General features: G+C 56.7%; 1 protein-coding gene across 1 annotated transcript in view; it reads right to left on the bottom strand.

The window, feature by feature from the left end:
* Window positions 1-22,174, bottom strand: part of LOC144890655 (epidermal growth factor receptor kinase substrate 8-like) — a 138,968-nt gene that overhangs the window by 26,745 nt on the left and 90,049 nt on the right. The window contains exons 7-9 of the mRNA XM_078771847.1: window positions 20,651-20,727; window positions 10,652-10,753; window positions 1,529-1,655 (exon numbers count right to left, since the gene is read on the bottom strand). Of these exons, the coding sequence (XP_078627973.1) occupies window positions 1,529-1,655; window positions 10,652-10,753; window positions 20,651-20,727 (306 nt within the window). The remainder of the gene's footprint in view (window positions 1-1,528; window positions 1,656-10,651; window positions 10,754-20,650; window positions 20,728-22,174) is intronic.

Raw genomic sequence — 22,174 nt, 5'->3', positions numbered from 1 at the left:
CTGAAGGTCTCGGCGTTGATGAGGCGACGCCGTTGGACGTCCACCAGCAGTCCGTGTGCGCAGAGGAAGTCGGCGCCTAGCAGAGCCATGGGCACGCTTGCGGTTACAAAAGTCCAATTAAAGCATTGGCCGCCGAAGCAGAGGGTGACGTTGCGTGGGCCGAAGGTGCGGATGGCCGATCCGTTGGCCGCAACCAAGGAGGGGCCGCAAACCGCGGACTGCCTGTCCTGATCGGAGGCGGGTATGACGCTCAGTTGGGTGCCGGTGTCACACAGGAAGCGCCGTCCGGACGCTTTGTCCATGATGAAAAGTAAGTTGCCCGTGTGGCCGGCGCTCATGGCTGGTAATCAACGCCGGCCCAGCCGTTTCCCGGCTTGCCGAAGGTGCACGGTGGTCGGCATGTCCGGGCCTTCTGTCCGAACCTGGCATGATAATAACACCACGCCTGGTCAGGTGGAGGCTCCGGTCGTCGTGCTGGAGGTGGTCGGTGCGGCGTAGCGGCCGCCAATTGCGTCGGCAGTTCGGTCGTCGACCGTGCCGGGTGCTCGTGCGCCATGGGCATTGCTTCGGATGGCGGTGGGCTCCAGGTCGCTGCTCCAATGCGTTGGCCTGCCGCGGAGATCTTGTCGGCTTCCCTGACGAGGGCGCGGGGATCCGTGATCATCGTGCTTGCCAGGGCGAGGCGTACCGGGCTAGGCATCTGACGGAGGAACAGCTCCCGGAACAGGAATGCCGGAGAGTGCTCACCGAGCAGCGAAAGCATGTAGTCCATTCGCTCGGACGGGCGCGTGTCGCCGAGCTCGGGCAGGTCGAGCAGGCGCCGTGCGTGTTCCGCTGATGAGAGGGCGAAAGCGTCGAGGAGGAGCTTTTTAATCGCGTCGTATTTGTCAGCGGCTGGCGGGCGCTCGAGGAGGCTCAGGGCGCGGGCCATGGTGGCTGAGCCGAGTGCTGCTACCACATGGTGGAAGCGGGTGTCGTCGGCAGTGATGCCTCGCAGGGCGAACAGGGAGTCCGCCTGTGCGAACCAAACCGCCGCGTGAGCCTCCCAGAAGGTAGGCAGTTTGAGGGCAACTGCCGTGTCCATGTCGGGTCACCAATGTAGGAGCTATGCTCCAACGTAAATCGAAAGAATGGACGCGACAAAAAGCTGGAATTCGTCCGAGTTTCTTTATTGTGTCAAATCAACTCAGGTACTCTGAAAAGCCTGTTTATCGGGCAGCAATATATATATACACATTATCCCGGAGCATTTGCCCGGGAAAGGCGAGAGGGGGCATGCCCGGGCGTCCCGGACGAGGCCTGGCAAGTCGAGAGCGGGCATGCCCGGGCGCGCCCGGGCAACCCGGACGAGGCCTGGCAAGTCGAGAGCGGGCATGCCCAGGCGTCTTGGGCGAGCCCGGCATGGTGATCGCTCTGGGTCCTCAGTAGGTGCAAGGCGATTGTGTATACCCAGCGGTAGCCGCTACACCTTGTGTAAGTCGGTAAAAAACAAACAATGTGATCATAAAAGAGTGAAGTCCTTACATACCCCCTGGTCCTTTGTGTTTGCCTTTCTTGTTCTGCTTGCGGCGTCTTAAGTCCGTATACGCTTCAGTGGCCTTTTGCAACTTGGCAATGAAGGCCTCAATGTCGTCCAACAACCGGTTCAACAGCTCCTGAGTACACAGCACCGTAGCACAACGTTCAGCAATAAACAAAATGGTAGCACAAACAGCTCGGCAGATGTGAATCTCGATTCCTGAGTTCAAACCAGTTCTGACAGGCATTGGTAGATGTTAATCCTGAATCCTGAGAGTAAGCCAGCCCTGAGGGCATCGGCAGATATAATCACGATTCCTGAGTTCAAACAAGCCCTGAGGGCATCGGCAGATATAATCACAATTCCTGAGTTCAAACAAGCCCTGAGGGCATCGGCAGATGTTAATCTCGATTTCTGAGTTCAAATCAGCCCTGAGGGCATCAGCAAATGTTAATCTCGATTCCTGAGTTCAAATCAGCCCTGGGGGCATCGGCAGATGTTCATCTCGATTCCTGAGTTCAAATCAGCCCTGAGGGCATCGGCAGATGTTAATCACGATTCCTGAGTTCAAATCAGCCCTGAGGGAATCGGCAAATTTTAATCTCGATTCCTGAGTTCAATCCAGCCCTGAGGGCATCGGCAAATGTTAATCTCGATTCCTGAGTTCAAATCAGCCCTGAGGGCATAGGCAGATGTTAATCTCGATTCCTAAGTTCAAATCAGCCCTGAGGGCATCGGCAGATGTTAATCACAATTCCTGAGTTCAAATCAGCCCTGAGGGCATCGGCAAATTTTGATCTCGATTCCTGAGTTCAAACCAGCCCTGAGGGCATCGGCAAATGTTAATCTCGATTCCTGAGTTCAAATCAGCCCTGAGGGCATAGGCAGATGTTAATCTCGATTCCTGAGTACAAGCCAGCCCTGAGGGCATCGGCTTTGTGGCATTTTGTTGGAGTCAATAATGGTAATCTTAGAACATCTGCACAACCAAGTGATTTGAATAATTGTGTTCCTTCTTCAATTGATGCAAAAGTATTAACCGGTGTCTCCGAATTTAGAAAAAAGTAGGAGGAAAGCCGAACAGTCGCTTCGCTGATTGGTTTAATCAAAGACAGCAAGTTGGAATTCACAAACATATTGCATATTTATCTGTGAATCTCAATGAGGATGTAAAATGAAGTGAAACACAAAAAAGGATCTTTTGTAGCACATTGTTTTTTGTTGTTGTCGTAACTGTGGTTGTTGTTGTTGTTGTTGTTGTTGTGTGCTCCTTCCGTGTCCATCATGCTTTACTCTAAAGGATTCCTTTTCTCATGCCATTTAATCCGGGATCAACATGTCCAAAGAGGCTTTATTTTAGGATGGACTGGACACCTCTTCCTATACTTTGCAGGTCACAATTTTATTCTAGTTTAATGTCCATAGATCCAAAATAAACAGGCCTGCTCAGCCACCTGTGGGGCGAAACCAACAGAATACGGGTTTGAAGGTAGGTACCCCATCGTAAAATAGGTGCGATTTTCAGCATCGCTTGTTTCCCAAATAATGTCTATCTACCATATAAAACACCATGTCCGTTTGTGTGTTTGTCTACCCCCCCCCCCCCTCCCGTTATAAGGGGTATGTTTTAAAGGCCAATCTTTTAACATGAATGTGTGTTCACTGTGGTCTATTTTTGAGGATAAAAAAACTCGAAAAACATGTTCCATAAATGAGTACTTATGTTTCTTCTATTGGAAATGTAGACGGTGGCTTGCAAACTGAGCCTCAAGGGCGGTGTAGAAAAGCTTTTTTTGAAATAACTGTGGCGGTTACCGCTGGATGCACACAATCGCCTTGCACCGGCCAGAACACAGCTAGACGCGCCTCTCCCGGGCATGCCGGGACTCACTGTTCCCGGGCACGCCCGAACCTCCCGGGCACGCCCGGTCTCGTATTTCCCGGGCTCGCCCAGAGCGTCCGGGCATGCCCGCTATCGCCTTTCCAGGGCTCGCCCAGAGCGTCCGGGCATGCCCGCTATCGCCTTTCCAGGGCTCGCCCAGAGCGTCCGGGCATGCCCACTATCGCCTTTCCAGTGCTCGTCCAGAGCGCCCGGGCACGCCCAGCCTCGACTTGCCAGGCCGCAGCCAAACACGCCAGGGCAGGTCCAGACTCGCCTTTCCAAGGCTCGCCCTTGACACCCGGGCATGCCCGGTATAGCTTTTGCCGGGCAAACCTCCCGACATAAATGTGTATATATATTGCTGCCCGATAAATGGGCTTGTCAGAATACCTGAGCTGTTTTGTTTCAATAAAGCAACTCGGACGATTTCCGTCTTTGGTCGCGTCAATTCTTTCGACTCGCGTTGGAGCGCAGTTCCTTCATTGGTGACCTACCGACATGGACACGACAGTGACGCTTAAACTGCCTACCTTCTGGGAGGCTCACGCAGCTGTTTGGTTCGCCCAGGCAGACTCCCAGTTCGCCCTGTGAGGCATCACCGCGGACGACACCCGCTTCCACCATGTTGTGGCGGCGCTCGGTTCCGCCACCGCGGCCCGCGCCTTGAGCCTCCTCGAGCACCCGCCGGCTGCTGACAAATACGACGCTCTGAAGACACTCCTCCTCGACGCTTTCGCCCTCTCACCGGCAGCACGCGCACGGCGCCTGCTCGCTCTGCCCGAGCTCGGCGACACGCGCCCGTCCGAGCGCATGGACTATATGCTCTCGTTGCTCGGTGAGCACTCTCCGGATTTTCTGTTCTGCGAGCTGTTCCTTCGCCAGCTGCCTCACCCGGTATGCCTCGCCCTGGCTGGCACGTTGATCACGGATTCCCGCGCCCTCGCCAGGGAAGCCGATAAGATCTCCTCGGCGGGCCAGCACATCGGCGCGGTTACCTGGAGCCCGCCGCCGTCCGAGGTGACGCCCACGATGCCGGAGCGCCCTGCGCAGTTGGAGGCCGAACTGCCGGTGCAACTGGCGGCCGCCACGCCGCACCGCCCACTTCCCGCACGACGGCCGGGGCCTCCACCTGACCGGGCGTGGTGTTATTACCACGCCAGGTTCGGACACAAGGCTCGGACGTGCCGGCCCCCGTGCACTTTCGGCAGGTCGGGAAACGGCCGGGCCGGCGTTCATTCCCAGCCATGAGCGCCGGCCACTCGGGCAACTTGCTGTTTATTCGGGACAAAGCGTCTGGGCGGCGTTTCCTGTGTGACACCTGCGCGCAACTGAGCATCATACCCACCTCTGAGCAGGACAGGCGGGACGCCGTTTGCGGCCCCTCTTTGGTCGCTGCTAATGGCTCGGCCATACGCACTTTCGGCCCACGCGTCGTCACCCTCTGCTTCGGCAGCCAGCGTTTTCAATGGACTTTTGTTACCACCAGCGTCCCCGTGGCTTTGCTGGGCGCCGACTTCCTCTGCGCGCACGGGCTGCTGGTCGACGTCAAACGACGTCGCCTTGTCCACGCCGAGACCTTCAGCTCCCTGGCGTGCACAATGAGCAGCTCCGCGCCGACCGAACTGGCGTGCGCCCTCCCGGCAGCAAACGAGTTCGCTCGCCTGCTCGCGGAATTCCCGGCCCTCACGCGGCCGACGTTTTCGGCTATCACGGTGCGGCACGGGATCGAGCACCACATACCCACTACGGGCCCGCCGGTCTACGCCAGGGCCCGCCGCCTCGACCCGGCCAAGCTCGCCGTGGCGAAGGCCGAGTTCGACGCGTTGGAGCACCTCGGCATCGTGCGGCGCTCCGATAGCGCGTGGGCCTCGCCACTGCACATTGTGCCAAAGCCGGGGGGTGGATGGCGCCCGTGTGGCGACTACCGCCGTCTCAACGACGCTACCACCCCCGACAGGTACCCAATCCCGCATATTCAGGACTTTTCTGCCCGTTTGGCGGGACAGGTCATCTTTTCGAAAATTGACCTGATACGGGGCTACCACCAGGTACCTGTCCGGGCGGCCGACGTCCCAAAGACGGCCATCATCACGCCATTCGGCCTGTTCGAATTTTTGCGGATGCCATTTGGCCTCAAGAACGCGGCCCAGGCGTTCCAGTGCTTGATGGACGGCGTGCTGCGCGACCTACCGTTTCTTTTCGTCTATCTCGACGATATCCTCGTCGCCAGCACGTCCCGCACCGAGCACCTCCTCCACCTCCGAACACTGTTCGGTCGCCTCAGCGAGCACAGCTTAATTGTCAACCCGGTCAAATGCCACTTCGGCGCGACGACCGTTGACTTTTTGGGCCACCGCATCACCAAGACCGGGGCCGTGCCGCTGCCGACCAAGGTCGAGGCCATCACCACGTTCCTGCGTCCCCGTTCCATCAAGGCCCTCCAAGAGTTCCTCGGCATGGTGAATTTTTATCACCGATTCGTGCCCCGCGCTGCTCAGCTCATGCGGCCCCTTTACGAGGCCCTCCAGGGCAAGCCGGCCAAGCATAACATTGTTTGGTCCGCGGCCATGGACGCGGCCTTCGCCAGCGCCAAACGGGCCCTCGCTGACGCAACGCTGCTGGCTCACCCGGTGCTCAACGCGCCCATCGCCCTCACTACGGACGCCTCCAACTACGCGGTGGGCACCGTCCATGAGCAATGGGTGGACGGGGTTTGGCAGCCACTCGCTTTTTTCAGCCGGCAACTCCGGCCGAACGAGTTAAACTACAGGACGTTCGATCGCGAACTGCTCGGGCTATTCCTGGCCGTTCGCCATTTCCGACACCTCCTGGAGGGCCGCCCGTTCACGGCTTTCGTCGACCACAAGCCGTTGGTCTACGCAATGGCTAAGGTCACGGAGCCGTGGTCGACCCGCCAGCAGCGCCACCTCTCCGCCGTGTCGGAGTTCACCACGGACATCCGGCACGTCGCCGGCAAAGACAACGCCGTGGCCGACTGTCTTTCTCGGGCCAGCGTGAACGCGGTCCACCTCGGCGTGGACTTCGCGCTCATGGCGGCCGACCAGATCACCGACGCCTCGGTGCAGGCACTCTGTGCAGCGGACACGGGCCTCCGCCTGGCCGACATTCCCTTCGCGGGCACCGTCCTGCTCTGCGACGTCTCCCAGGGCCAGCCTCGCCCCATCGTGCCCGTTTCCTGGCAGCGCCGCATCTTCACCTCCATCCACGGCCTTTCTCACCCGGGCCGGAAAGCTTCTCAGAAGCTGGTGTCGGCGCGTTTCGTCTGGCACGGCCTTCGACGAAACATCCGCGACTGGGCCAACGCCTGCACGGCCTGCCAGCGGGTCAAGGTCCACCGCCACACCCAGGCCCCGCCGGCACCTTTCGCCGTGCCTGAACGGCGTTTCGACCACGTCCACGTGGACCTGGTGGGTCCCCTGCCCCCCTCGAGGGGGTTCACCCACCTGCTCACCATGGTGGACAGGACCACCAGGTGGCCAGAGGCCGTGCCCCTCACCTCCACCACCACCGCCGACGTGGCGCAGGCGTTCATCGCCACCTGGGTCACGCGCTTCGGCGCACCAGCGGACATCTCGTTCGACCGCGGCCCACAGTTCACGTCTGAGCTTTGGGGCGCGGTCGCCCGTTCGTTGGGGGTCACGCTGCACCGCACCACGGCCTACCACCCCCAAGCCAACGGGTTGTGCGAGCGGTTTCACTGCTCCATGAAGGCCGCACTCATGGCCGGCCTTCAGGACGACGGTTCGGCCGACCGGCTGCCGTGGGTCCTTTTGGGCCTTTGCACGGCCCGCAAGGAAGACCTCCAGGCGTCCGCCGCCGAGCTCGTCTACGGCCAGCCGCTCCGCGTCCCGGGCGAATTTGTGCCCGACGCTACCAGTCCCTGGTCCGCCGCTCACCAGCGCTCGGACCTCCAGGAGGCCGCCCGACGATTTGCCCCCGTGCCGACGTCCCGCCACGGTGGCCCCCAGTCCTATGTCCCCCCGGCGCTTCGCACAGCGGAGTACGTCTTTGTGCGTCATGACGCGCACCGGGGGCCACTCCGGCCGCCGTACGATGGGCCCTTCCGGGTCTTGCGACGGGGCTACAAGTCTTTCATCGTCGACTTCGGCGGCCGGCCGGACCGGATTTCTGTGGACCGCCTCAAACCGGCACACATGGATGTCGACCAACCACCACGGTTGGCCCTTCCTCCGCGGCGAGGCCAGCCCCCGTCCACAGTTCCCCCCGCTCGACCACCCACCACCACGTCGGACCCCTCCCCACGACCCTCCAGGGGTCGCTTCGGCCGGGTCATCCGGACCCCCCTTAAATTGACCCTGCCGGTGCAGGTCGATTCTGGAGGGGCGTGTGTAGCGGTTACCGCTGGATGCACACAATTGCCTTGCACCGGCCAGAACACGGCCAGACGCGCCTCTCCCGGGCATGCCCGGACTCACTGTTCCCGGGCACGCCCGAACCTCCCGGGCACGCCCGGTCTCGTCTTTCCCGGGCGTGCCCGCTCTCGCCTTTCCAGGGCTCGCCCAGAGCGTCCGGGCATGCCCGCTATCGCCTTTCCAGGGCTCGCCCAGAGCGTCCGGGCATGCCCGCTATCGCCTTTCCAGGGCTCGCCCAGAGCGTCCGGGCATGCCTGCTATCGCCTTTCCAGGGCTCGCCCAGAGCGTCCGGGCATGCCCGCTATCGCCTTTCCAGTGCTCGTCCAGAGCGCCCGGGCACGCCCAGCCTCGACTTGCCAGGCCGCAGCCAAACACGCCCGGGCAGGTCCAGACTCGCCTTTCCAAGGCTCGCCCTTGACACCCGGGCATGCCCGGTGTAGCTTTTGCCGGGCAAACTTCCCGACATAAATGTGTATATATATTGCTGCCCGATAAGAGGGCTTGTCAGAATACCTGAGCTGTTTTGTTTCAATAAAGCAACTCGGACGAATTCCGTCTTTGGTCGCGTCAATTCTTTCGACTCGCGTTGGAGCGCAGTTCCTTCATAACAGTAAATAAAAGGAGCATGAAGGTGAAATTCGCCACAGGTGATGTGCAATGTGCACAGAGTAAAACGAGTGTTCATTTACATCCGTAGGATGTCTAATAAATAAAGAAGATGTAAGCACACCTGACGCTAGGCCGAGGCTTCAGACCTTGGCACGCTCACGAGGCTGCACCTTCGAATAAACTGTTCCAACCAATCATATTTGGCGGGCCTCTTACTAGTCTCTTTATATGCTAGTACATGAGGATAATGAGCTGCTGTGAAACATATACGAGAAATCTTATATCCTTTTTCAGTCGTTGACTTAATATTTTACCTCTGATGACCATGAGAGGTCAAAATGACGTCATTTTAGTCTTAAAATCATCAAAATTGTTTATGAAACTTAACTTATCCTGTCGTACAGAACATTTTCATTCTAATATAAGCTTAATGAATCACTGGTATGAATGTCTAATTCATCGACATTCATACCAGTGTCCATGAATTAGACATTGGGAACACGAAGGATCGACAAAATGGGATATGGGCGCAAGCAAAGGTACTCGGAGCATCGACAAAATGGGACATGGGAGCAAGCAAAGGTACTCGGAGGATCGACAAAATGGGACATGGGAGCAAGCAATGGTACTCGGAGGATCGACAAAATGGGATATGGGAGCAAGCAAAGGTACTCGGAGGATAGACAAAATGGGACATGGGAGCAAGCAATGGTACTCGGAGGATCGACAAAATGGGATATGGGACCAAGCAAAGGCACTCGGAGGATAGACAAAATGGGACATGGGAGCAAGCAATGGTACTCGGAGGATCGACAAAATGGGATATGGGAGCAAGCAAAGGAACTCGGAGGATAGACAAAATGGGACATGGGAGCAAGCAATGGTACTCGGAGGATCGACAAAATGGGATATGGGACCAAGCAAAGGTACTCGGAGGATAGACAAAATGGGACATGGGAGCAAGCAATGGTACTCAGAGGATCGACAAAATGGGATATGGGACCAAGCAAAGGTACTCGGAGGATCAACAAGATGGGATATGGGCGCAAGCAAAGGTACTCGGAGGATTGACAAAATGGGACATGGGAGCAAGCAATGGTACTCGGAGGATCGACAAAATGGGATATGGGACCAAGCAAAGGTACTCGGAGGATCGACAAAATGGGATATGGGAGCAAGCAAAGGTACTTGTGGGATCGACAAAATGGGATATGGGAACAAGCAAAGGTACTCGGAGGATCGACAAAATGGGATATGGGATAGGGGAACAAGCAAAGGTACTCGGAGGATCGACAAAATGGGATATGGGAGTAAGCAAAGGTACTCGGAGGATCGACAAAATTGGGACATGGGAGCAAGCAAAGGTACTCGGAGGATCGACAAGATGGGATATGGGAGCAAGCAAAGGTACTCGGAGGATCGACAAAATGAGATATGCGAACAAGCAAAGGTACTCGGAGGATCGACAAAATGGGGGTATGGCAGCAAGCAAAGGTACTCGAAGGATCGACAAAATGGGACATGGGAGCAAGCAAAGGTACTCGGAGGATCGACAAGATGGGATATGGGAGCAAGCAAAGGTACTCGGAGGATCGACAAAATGGGATATGGGAGCAAGCAAAGGTACTCGGAGGATCGACAAAATGGGGTATGGCAGCAAGCAAAGGTACTCGAAGGATCGACAAAATGGGACATGGGAGCAAGCTAAGGTACTCGGAGGATCGACAAAATGGGATATGGGAGCAAGCAAAGGTACTCGGAGGATCGACAAAATGGGATATGCGAGCAAGCAAAGGTACTCGGAGGATCGACAAAATGGGGTATGGCAGCAAGCAAAGGTACTCGGAGGATCGACAAAATGGGATATGGGCGCAAGCAAAGGTTCTCGGAGGATCGACAAAATGGGAATGGGAGGAAGCAAAGGTACTCGGAGGATCGACAAAATGGGGTTTGGCAGCAAGCAAAGGTACTCGGAGGATCGACAAAATGGGATATGGCAGCAAGCAAAGGGACTCGGTGAAGATGTTCCACCATATCCAGGGATATGGTGACAATTGTGTTGACATGATTGCTAACGACTTCAGGTACCACAAGTAATGTTTTTTGTGCATATTTGACAAAGTTTTTTCTTTTTCGATTTTAGATTTTCTTTTTTTTAGATTTAGATTTAGATATCCAGAAAGGACGAGAGTTAGTTTGATCTTAAGTCATGACTGAAGTGAACAAACAAAAAACTTTTCTGCAAACCTGGAGTTGAGTCTCACGTGCTGAGCCTTGAATTGAGTCTCGCGCATCCGGGGTCTGATCCTCATTCAAATCTTGAACCTCAAATGTCACGTCTCGTTTCACCTAAAAAGAAATCCGTAACAACGTGTTATCCATGGCCTCAAATGTGCACCAAAATGTTCAGTTCTTGTACGTTTTCCATCACGTATGTATGTTTCATGGGATAAGAAAGTGAGTGCTTGCACGTGACCCGGAAGCTTGCCAATAAAATAATGAAAAGGTAAAGAAGGATAATGTGCCATTGTAGCGGTTACCGCTGGATGCACACAATCGCCTTGCACCGGCCAGAACACGGCCAGACGCGCCTCTCCCGGGCATGCCCGGACTCACTGTTCCCGGGCATGCCCGAACCTCCCGGGCACGCCCGGTCTCGTCTTTCCTGGGCATGCCCGCTCTCGCCTTTCCAGGGCTCGCCCAGAGCGTCCGGGCGTGCCCGCTATCGCCTTTTCAGGGCTCGCCCAGAGCGTCCGGGCATGCCCGCTATCGCCTTTCCAGGGCTCGCCCAGAGCGCCCGGGCATGCCCGCTATCGCCTTTCCAGGGCTCGCCCAGAGCGCCCGGGCACGCCCAGCCTCGACTTGCCAGGCCGCAGCCAAACACGCCCGGGCAGGTCCAGACTCGCCTTTCCAAGGCTCGCCCTTGACACCCGGGCAGGCCCGGTATAGCTTTTGCCAGGCAAACTTCCCGACATAAATGTGTATATATATTGCTGCCCGATAAACGGGCTTGTCAGAATACCTGAGCTGTTTTGTTTCAATAAAGCAACTCGGACGAATTCCGTCTTTGGTCGCGTCAATTCTTTTGACTCGCGTTGGAGCGCAGTTCCTTCATTGGTGACCTACCGACATGGATACGGCAGTGACGCTTAAACTGCCTACCTTCTGGGAGGCTCACGCGGCTGTTTGGTTCGCTCAGGCGGACTCTCAGTTCGCCCTGCGAGGCATCACCGCGGACGACACCCGCTTCCACCATGTTGTGGCGGCGCTTGGTTCCGCCACCGCGGCCCGCGCCTTGAGCCTCCTCGAGCACCCGCCGGCTGCTGACAAATACGACGCGCTGAAGACACTCCTCCTCGACGCTTTCGCCCGCTCACCGGCAGCACGCGCGCGGCGCCTGCTCGCTCTGCCCGAGCTCGGCGACAAGCGCCCGTCAGAGCGCATGGACTATATGCTCTCATTGCTCGGTGAGCACTCTCCGGATTTTCTGTTCCGCGAGCTGTTCCTTCGCCAGCTGCCTCACCCGGTACGCCTCGCCCTGGCTGGCACGTTGATCACGGATTCCCGCGCCCTCGCCAGGCAAGCTGATAAGATCTCCTCGGCGGGCCAGCACATCGGCGCGGTTACCGGGAGCCCGCCGCCGTCCGAGGCGACGCCCACGACGCCCGAGCGCCCTGCGCGGTTGGAGGCCGAACTGCCGGTGCAACTGGCGGCCGCCACGCCGCACCGCCCGCTTCCGACACGACGGCCGGGGCCTCCACCTGACCGGGCATGGTGTTATTACCACGCCAGGTTTGGACACAAGGCTCGGACGTGCCGGCCCCCGTGCACTTTCGGCAGGTCGGGAAATGGCCGGGCCGGCGTTCATTCCCAGCCATGAGCGCCGGCCACTCGGGCAACTTGCTGTTTATTCAGGACAAAGCGTCTGGGCGGCGTTTCCTGTGTGACACCGGCGCCCAACTGAGCGTCATACCCGCCTCCGAGCAGGACAGGCGGGACGCCGTTTGCGGCCCCTCTTTGGTCGCTGCTAATGGCTCGGCCATACGCACTTTCGGCCCACGCGTCGTCACCCTCTGCTTCGGCAGCCAGCGTTTTCAATGGACTTTTGTGACCGCCTGCGTCCCCATGGCTTTGCTGGGCGCCGACTTCCTCTGCGCGCACGGGCTGCTGGTCGACGTCAAATGTCGTCGCCTTGTCAACGCCGAGACCTTCAGCTCCCTGGCGTGCACGATGAGCAGCTCCGCGCCGACCGAACTGGCGTGCGCCCTCCCGGCAGCGAACGAGTTCGCTCGCCTGCTCACGGAATTCCCGGCCCTCACGCGGCCGACGTTTTCGGCCGTCGCGGTGCGGCACGGGATCGAGCACCACATACCCACTACAGGCCCGCCGGTCTATGCCAGGGCCCGCCGCCTCGACCCGGCCAAGCTCGCCGTGGCGAAGGCCGAGTTCGACGTGTTGGAGCACCTCGGCATCGTGCGGCGCTCCGAAAGCGCGTGGGCCTTGCCACTGCACATCGTGCCAAAGCCGGAGGGTGGATGGCGCCCGTGTGGCGACTACCGCCGTCTCAACCACGCTACCACCCCCGACAGGTACCCGATCCCGCATATTCAGGACTTTTCCACCCGTTTGGCGGGACGGGTCATCTTTTCGAAAATTGACCTGATACGGGGCTACCACCAGGTACCTGTCCGGGCGGCCGACGTCCCGAAGACGGCCGTCATCACGCCGTTCGGCCTGTTCGAATTTTTGCGGATGCCGTTTGGCCTCAAGAACGAGGCCCAGGCATTCCAGCGCTTGATGGACGGCGTGCTGCGCGACCTGCCGTTTCTTTTCGTCTATCTGGACGATATCCTCGTCGCCAGCACGTCCCGCGCCGAGCACCTCCTCCACCTCCGAACACTGTTCGGTCGCCTCAGCGAGCACGGCTTAATTGTCAACCCGGTCAATTGCCACTTCGGCGCGACGACCATTGACTTTTTGGGCCACCGCATCACCAAGACCGGGGCCGTGCCGCTGCCGACCAAGGTCGAGGCCATCACCACGTTCCCGCATCCCCGTTCCATCAAGGCCCTCCAAGAGTTCCTCGGCATGGTGAATTTTTATCACCGATTCGTGCCCCGCGCTGCTCAGCTCATGCGGCCCCTTTACGAGGCCCTCCGGGGCAAGCCGGCCAAGCATGACATTGTTTGGTCCGCGGCCATGGACGCGGCCTTCGCCAGCGCCAAACGGGCCCTCGCCGACGCAACGCTGCTGGCTCACCCGGTGCTCAACGCGCCCATCGCCCTCACTACGGACGCCTCCAACTACGCGGTGGGCGCCGTCCATGAGCAATGGGTGGACGGGGTTTGGCAGCCACTCGCTTTTTTCAGCCGGCAACTCCGGCCAAACGAGTTAAACTACAGCACGTTCGACCGCGAGCTGCTCGGGCTATTCCTGGCCGTTCGCCATTTCCGACACCTCCTGGAGGGCCGCCCGTTCACGGCTTTCGTCGACCACAAGCCGTTGGTCTACGCAATGGCTAAGGTCACGGAGCCGTGGTCGGCCCACCAGCAGCGCCACCTCTCCGCCGTGTCGGAGTTCACCACGGACATCCGGCACGTCGCCGGCAAAGACAACGCCGTGGCCGACTGTCTTTCTCGGGCCAGCGCGAACGCGGTCCACCTCGGCGTAAACTTCGTGCTCATGGCGGCCGACCAGACCACCGACGCCTCGGTGCAGGCACTCTGTGCGGCGGACACGGGCCTCCGCCTGGCCGACATTCCCTTCGCGGGCACCGTCCTGCTCTGCGACGTATCCCAGGGCCAGCCTCGCCCCATCGTGCCCGTTTCCTGGCAGCGCCGCATCTTCGCCTCCATCCACGTCCTTTCTCACCCGGGCCGGAAAGCTTCTCAGAAGCTGGTGCCGGCGCGTTTCGTCTGGCACGGCCTTCGACGAAACATCCGCGACTGGGCCAACGCCTGCACGGCCTGCCAGCAGGTCAAGGTCCACCGCCACACCCAGGCCCCAGCTGGCACCTTTCGCCGTGCCTGAACGGCGTTTCGACCACGTCCACGTGGACCTGGTGGGTCCCCTGCCCCCCTCGCGGGGGTTCACCCACCTGCTCACCATGGTGGACAGGACCACCAGGTGGCCGGAGGCCGTGCCCCTCGCCTCCACCACCACCGCCGACGTGGCGCAGGCGTTCATCGCCACCTGGGTCGCGCGCTTCGGCGCACCAGCGGACATCTCGTCCGACCGCGGCCCACAGTTCACGTCTGAGCTTTGGGGCGCGGTCGCCCGTTCGTTGGGGGTCACGCTGCACCGCACCACGGCCTACCACCCCCAAGCCAACGGGTTGTGCGAGCGGTTTCACCGCTCCATGAAGGCCGCACTCATGGCCGGCCTTCAGGACGACGGTTGGGCCGACCGGCTGCCGTGGGTCCTTTTGGGCCTTCGCACGGCCCCCAAGGAAGACCTCCAGGCGTCCGCCGCCGAGCTCGTCTACGGCCAGCCGCTCCGTGTCCCGGGCGAATTCGTGCCCGACGCTACCAGTCCCTGGTCCGCCGCTCGCCAGCGCTCGGACCTCCAGGAGGCCGCCCAACGATTTGCCCCCGTGCCGACGTCCCGCCACGGTGGCCCCCAGTCCTACGTCCCCCCGGCGCTTCGCACAGCGGAGTACGTCTTTGTGCGTCATGACGCGCACCGGGGGCCACTCCGGCCGCCGTACGACGGGCCCTTCCGGGTCCTGCGACGGGGCGACAAGTCTTTCATCGTCGACTTCGGCGGCCAGCCGGACCGGATTTCTGTGGACCGCCTCAAACCGGCGCACATGGACGTCGACCGACCACCACGGTTGGCCCTTCCTCCGCGGCGAGGCCGCCCCCCGTCCACAGTTCCCCCCGCTCGACCACCCACCACCACGTCGGACCCCTCCCCACGACCCTCCAGGGGTCGCTTCGGCCGGGTCATCCGGACCCCCCTTAAATTGACCCTGCCGGTGCAGGTCGATTCTGGAGGGGCGTGTGTAGCGGTTACCGCTGGATGCACACAACCGCCTTGCACCGGCCAGAACACGGCCAGACGTGCCTCTCCCGGGCATGCCCGGACTCACTGTTCCCGGGCACGCCCGAACCTCCCGGGCACGCCCGGTCTCGTCTTTCCCGGGCATGCCCACTCTCGCCTTTCCAGGGCTCGCCCAGAGCGTCCGGGCGTGCCCGCTATCGCCTTTTCAGGGCTCGCCCAGAGCGTCCGGGCATGCCCGCTATCGCCTTTCCAGGGCTCGCCCAGAGCGTCCGGGCATGCCCGCTATCGCCTTTCCAGGGCTCGCCCAGAGCGCCCGGGCACGCCCAGCCTCGACTTGCCAGGCCGCAGCCAAACACGCCCGGGCAGGTCCAGACTCGCCTTTCCAAGGCTCGCCCTTGACACCCGGGCAGGCCCGGTATAGCTTTTGCCGGGCAAACTTCCCGACATAAATGTGTATATATATTGCTGCCCGATAAACGGGCTTGTCAGAATACCTGAGCTGTTTTGTTTCAATAAAGCAACTCGGACGAATTCCGTCTTTGGTCGCGTCAATTCTTTCGACTCGCGTTGGAGCGCAGTTCCTTCACCATCAATTATCCAGTGCAAGGACAATGTCGGTAGTTCCAACTGACTGGCTCGAGTTGTAGTTTTCAAGGGAGGCTATCAGGATGGCTGAGAGGGATGCCTCTGATTCATATAGCCCTAGCCTGGAATAGAATCTCGGCCAAGCTACATAATGTCATCCTGGTGTCCGGGCCCAGCTACAAAATCCTGGCCCAGCTACAAAATGTCATCCTGGTGTCCCGGCCCAGCTACAAAATGTCATCCTGGTGTCCCAGCCCATCTACCAAATGTCATCCTGGTGTCCCGGCCCAGCTACAAAATGTCATCCTGGTGTCCAGGCCCAGCTACAAAATGTCATCCTGGTGTCCCGGCCCGGCTGCAAAATGTCATCCTGGTGTCCCGGCCCAGTTAAAAGATGTCATCCCGGTGTCCCGGCACAGGTTCAAAATGTCATCCTGGTGTCTCGGCCAAACTAGAAAGTGTCATCCTGGTGTCCCGGCCTAGCTACAAAATGTCATTCTGGTGTCCCGGCCCAGCTGCTCAATGCCATCCTGGTGTCCCGGCCCAGCTGCTCAATGCCATCCTGGTGTCCCAGCCCAGCTACAAAATGTCATCCTGGTGTCCCGGTCCAGGTAGAAAATGTCACCCTGGTGTCCCGGCACAACTACAAAATCCTGGCGCAGCTACAAAATGTCATCCTGGTGTCCCGGCACAGCTACAAAATCCTGGCCCAGCTACAAAATATAATCCTGGTGTCCCGGCACAGCTCCGAAATTTCATCCTGGTGTCCCGGCACAGCTACGAAATGTCAACCTGGTGTCCCGGCCCAGCTACCAAATGTCATCCTCGTGTCTCGGTCCAGCTACAAAATGGCATCCTGGTGTCCCGGCACAACTCCGAAATTTTATCCTGGTGTCCCGGCACAGCTACCAAATGTCATCCTCGTGTCTCGGTCCAGCTACAAAATGGCATCCTGGTGTCCCGGCACAGCTCCGAAATTTCATCATGGTGTCCCGGCACAGCTACGAAATGTAAACCTGGAGTCCCGGCCCAGCTACCAAATGTCATCCTCGTGTCTCGGTCCAGCTACAAAATGGCATCCTGGTGTCTCGGACCAGCTATAAAGTGTCAGCCTGGTGTCCCGGCACAGCTACAAAATCCTGGCGCAGCTACAAAATGTCATCCTCGTGTCCCGGCACAGCTCCGAAATATCATCCTGCTGTCCCGGCACAGTTCCGAAATTTCATCCTGGTGTCCCGGCACAGCTATGAAATGTCATCCTGGTGTCCCTGCACAGCTACAAAATCCTAGCCCAGCTACAAAATGTCATCCTGGTGTCCCGGCCCGGCTAACGAATGTCATCCTGGTGTCCCGGCACAGCTACGAAATGTCATCCTGGTGTCCCGGCACAGCTACAAAATGTCGTCCTGGTCTCCCGGCCCAGCTACCAAATGTCATCCTGGTGTCCCGGCACAGCTATGAAATGTCATCCTGGTGTCCCTGCACAGCTACAAAATCCTAGCCCAGCTACAAAATGTCGTCCTGGTGTCCTGGCCCGGCCACAAAATGTCATCCTGGTGTCCCTGCCCAGCTACAAAATGTCATCCTGGTGTCCCGGCCCAGCTACAAAATGTCGTCCTGGTCTCCCGGCCCAGCTACCAAATGTCATCCTGGTGTCCCGGCCCAGCTACAAAATGTCATCCTGGTGTCCCGGCCCAGCTACAAAATGTCATCCTGGTGTCCTGGCCAAGCTACCAAATGTCATCCTGGTGTCCCGGCCCGGCTACAAAATGTCATCCTGGTGTCCCGGACGGCTACAAAATGTCATCCTGGTGTCCCGGCCCAGCTATAAAATGTCATCCTGGTGTCCCGGCCCAGCTGCTCAATGTCATCCTGGTGTCCCGGCCCAGCTGATCGATGCCATTCTGGTATCCCAGCCCAGTTACAAAATGTCATCCTGGTGTCCCGGTCAAGCTACAAAATGTCATCCTGGTGTCCCGGCCTAGCTACAAAATGTCACCCTGGTGTCCCGGCCCAGCTACCAAATGTCATCCTGGTGTCCCGGCCCAGCTACAAAATGTCATCCTGGTGTCCCGGCCCAGCTACAAAATGTCATCCTGGTGTCCCGGCCCGGCTACAAAATGTCATCCTGGTGTCCCGGCCCAGCTAAAAAATGTCATCCTGGTGTCCCGGCCCAGCTTCAAAATGTCATCCTGGTGTCTCGGTCAAGCTACAAAGTGTCATCCTGGTGTCCCAGCCCAGTTGCAAAATGTCATCCTGGTGTCCCAGCCCAGCTACGAAATGTCATCCTGGTGTCTCTGCCCAGCTACAAAATCCTGGGCCAGCTTCAAGATGTCATCCTGGTGTCTCGGCCCAGCTACAAAATGTCATCCTGGTGTCTGGCAAGCATGGCAATGCATCAATGTGTGTGCCGTCCCTCGAATGGACGTTAAACTGAGTTCTGTCTGGCAGCATTGGTTGGTGGCGTTAAAGATCCCACGGTGTCCTTCACAAAGAGTAGGCAAGCTATCGCGGTCACTCTGAGCAAAATACTAATTGATGCCCTAACCTACAGGGGTGTTGCATCAGTGGTACAGCCCCCAGTTGTACCCCATCCACGCCCCCAGCCAATGATGCTTCTCACAGTCTTGTGCTGCATAATAAAGAAGAAGAAGGTTTCAAGCATCAAGTCCTAGGTCAAATACTGTTGGTGATTTAAAGGAAATGCCTTTCAGTTCTCGATGTCTCGATCATATTTCACACCAGAAATTCATCCTTTATGGAGTAATTAGGGCTATTATAGACCAGGAATGATTCTAGCGATCTACACTCGACCGGTAAAAAATTTGAACTCGGTTTAGAATACCAGCTGAAAGGTTTACCATTGGTGTATCAGACTCTGGGATTATTAAAATCCAGACAAAGATACCATAATGTAGTCTATAAAAGACTGCCCCCTTAGTGGCCTACTGCAGGTCAGGTCAGGTATGGGAGCATGCGCCGGAGCAGCACGTAGCCACATCCACTCTCCGAAGGTACTCCAGGGGCCCCGTCTGGCCATCCCCCAGGCTGAAGCCTGGCCCATCCCTATCTCCTTGAGATGCCGATCAACCTGCTGCAACCACGAGGCACGCGGTCGGCCCGTTGGCTTCCTCCACTCATGAGGCTCCCTTGCTGAGAGTATCTGGTGAGCAGGATCAGCATCAGGAAAAGGAGCCACATGTCCATACAGCCGCAGCTGACGCTCACGGACCATACAGGTAACAAATCTCATCTGTCTCTCTCAGCAAACACTCATTGGACACAAAGTCCGACCAGCGATAGCCAAGGATTCTCCGAAAAGACTTGGTTTCAAAGGAGTTAAGTCTCATTCTCTGGCCCTGGCAAGGATCCAGTCTCACATCCGTAGAGCAAGACTGGAAGCAACAAGGACTTAAAGACTCTGACTTTCGTCCTCCTGCATAGATACCGACAGCGCCACACCCCATGATCCAGTGAATCCATGACTCCCCAGGCCCGACCCAGACGTCTATCAACCTCTGGCTCACAACATGCGGAGACATGAATAACACTGCCAAGGTAAGTGAATCTCTCCATGACCTCAACATCCTCACCACAAACAGGCACAGACAAGACAGCAGCATCCAAGATGTCATTGAAAGCCTGGATCTTGGTTTTGACCCAGGAAATCCGTAGTCCCAGTGGCTCCGCCTCCTCATTCAGTACCTGGAGGGCCCCCGTAAGGATATCCAGAGTCTCCGCAAAGATGACTGCATCATCTGAGAAATCAAGGGCAAAGATATTGACACTCCCAAAGGATGCACCGCAGCCTGACCTCTATGACATCCTCCCCAGAATCCAGTCCATACAAGCGCTGAAGAGTGTGGGAGCCAGTACACACCCCTGCCGAACTCCAGTAACAACTGGAAATACGTCAGAGATGGAGACACCACACCTCACAGCATTCTCAGTACCAGAGCATAGCTCAGAGATCAGATTGATCAGCGTTTGTGGCACCCCCATGAAGACCAAGAATCCTCCAGATGGCATCCCGATTCACCGAATCAAACACTTTGCGGAGATCAATATAAGCTGCAAGCAGCCCCTGGCGAAACTCTCATTTGCGTTCGGTGAGAACCCCAAGCGCAAGGATATGGTCAACCGTTGACCTATTTGGTGTAAAGCCCGACTGCTCTGGGAGCTGGTGGTCAAGCAGATGGTGGTGAACCCTCTCAAGAATGATCCAAGCAAAGACCTTGCCCGGCACCGAGAATAGCGTGACCCCTCGGTAGTTGTTGCAGTCCTGGTGATCACCCTTCCCTTTCTAGAGGGGGACAACAAGGCGCTTCTTCCAGTCAGTTGGGATGATGCCTGTGCTCCAAACAGAGCACAGAACGGCATGCAACGACTCAAATACAGCATTTCCACCAGCCTTGCGAAGCTCAGCATGGATGCCACAAATCCAAGGAGATTTGCCCCCTTTCAGCCGATTCACCACCACCTGTGTTTCCACAAGTGAAGGTGGTTCACAGTTAATTGTGGGCCTACTACAAAAAATGGCGTTTGTCAGGAATCAGGTCCTTGAAGCAGACAGCTCAGTTATAACTCCATAAAGTGAGCTTTTCTGCTGCCATTAATGTGTAGTTTTCATGTTGGATTAGCTGGAGAAACGATACTCACCACATTACTATGAACATTCTTCTCTGTTGTCTCATTTTCTTGTTGTGACTCATGGTTCTCCTCTTGTGTGTTAAAGTCTATTAGGATCCGAAGAGACACAAACATAGGGAGACAGTCAGAAGAGGACTTAGGAAGAAATGTGCTGTGCTTTTTGTACACGTGACTAGGATATGTATAAAATTCTGATCGCTGTTTACTAGTCACCCCGCATGCATAACGCAAAGCGGGAGGGGGGGTGGGGGGAATGGCTTAATTCTGTCTGTGTCTGTGTTCGTATGATCGAGGAAATACTTAATTTCAATGGAATTTCACATTTTGAACACTGTCGAACACGAATCGGCTGCAGTTTATTGGTGCTTTGTCTCTAAATTTGGCAAAATTGTACGGCATCTCGTCTCGTGCATGCCAGCTCAATGCGGTATAGCAATTTGTCTGTCTGTCTGTCTGTCTGGCAGTCCAATGGAATTGAATATCGCTCCAAACAGGAATCTTACTGTTTTAAGGACGTCATAAAGGACACAAATACAGGCATGAAGAACTAATGTAACATGTTAGCTAAGGTGGTGTAAAAGACGCTGCATCATCAGCGGTAAAATTCCGATTCAATAGTTTGTTTTATTTTTTTCTGCAACCTTCAAAACTTTAATGTAATTTCGATTGAATTCTACATTTTGAACACTGCCAAACATAAATCGCCGTGTTTACAGTTACAAAAATCTTCGGTTTAGCAGTAGTTTATCAAAATTGTACGCCTTCTGGACCAATGAAATTTGCCGCTCGTGCTCTCAGGGTGGGGGTGCATCGATATTCAGACAAAATGGCGGAGCTCAGGGATGCGACGCCTGAGCTAACTTTTTCCAAATAAAAATGAAGGGGATAACCGTTCCCTTGTCATTTTTCTCAAGACTATCCAGGGTAAGGTGTTCTCTGAACTCTCTCTAGTTGATGATAATTATTAAATTGTCATATGGGACTACTAGTACCCGACTGCAAAGCCGCAATGAGCCGGCGAAGCCAAAGCCTCTTGCCACTATTTTACCCATCACTATGGCATCAGTAGGTTAGGTAGTTGGTAGTAGGTAGGTGTAGTAGGTACCGTACCTAGTTCAAAATGACACCATTTGCATTCTGGATGAGATTAAAATTTATAGAATTTACTTCTTGATTAATTCGGTGAATTCCGTCTCAACTTCGGATATTTCCGGCCGTGAAAAACTATCCCATACGGCCGCGAGATTTCTAAAAAAATAATTCTTCATCAATTTTAGAATAATTGACGCCGTTTTCAGCGTCCGATACACGGTAAAAAGCTTTTTTGAAATATTTTTTCAAATGCTCGAATCTCATTGGTTCCGGTAATTGGTGACTATTTTCGTTGAAGATAACCAGGGCCCGTGTGGGCCCGTGGAACGAGGTTGGTCTTAAAGTATTTTAATTACAAATTGGAGGTGCATAAGATGGTGAATTAAACAAAGATGGGTGAAACAAACTCCTATTGAACTTTTTCGCAATTTTTTTATGCAT

This window comes from Myxine glutinosa, chromosome 1 (genome assembly GCF_964187855.1).
Source record: "Myxine glutinosa chromosome 1, kmMyxGlut1.1, whole genome shotgun sequence".
Classification (NCBI taxonomy): domain Eukaryota; kingdom Metazoa; phylum Chordata; class Myxini; order Myxiniformes; family Myxinidae; genus Myxine; species Myxine glutinosa.
This window is presented reverse-complemented; position numbering and strand designations above follow the sequence as displayed.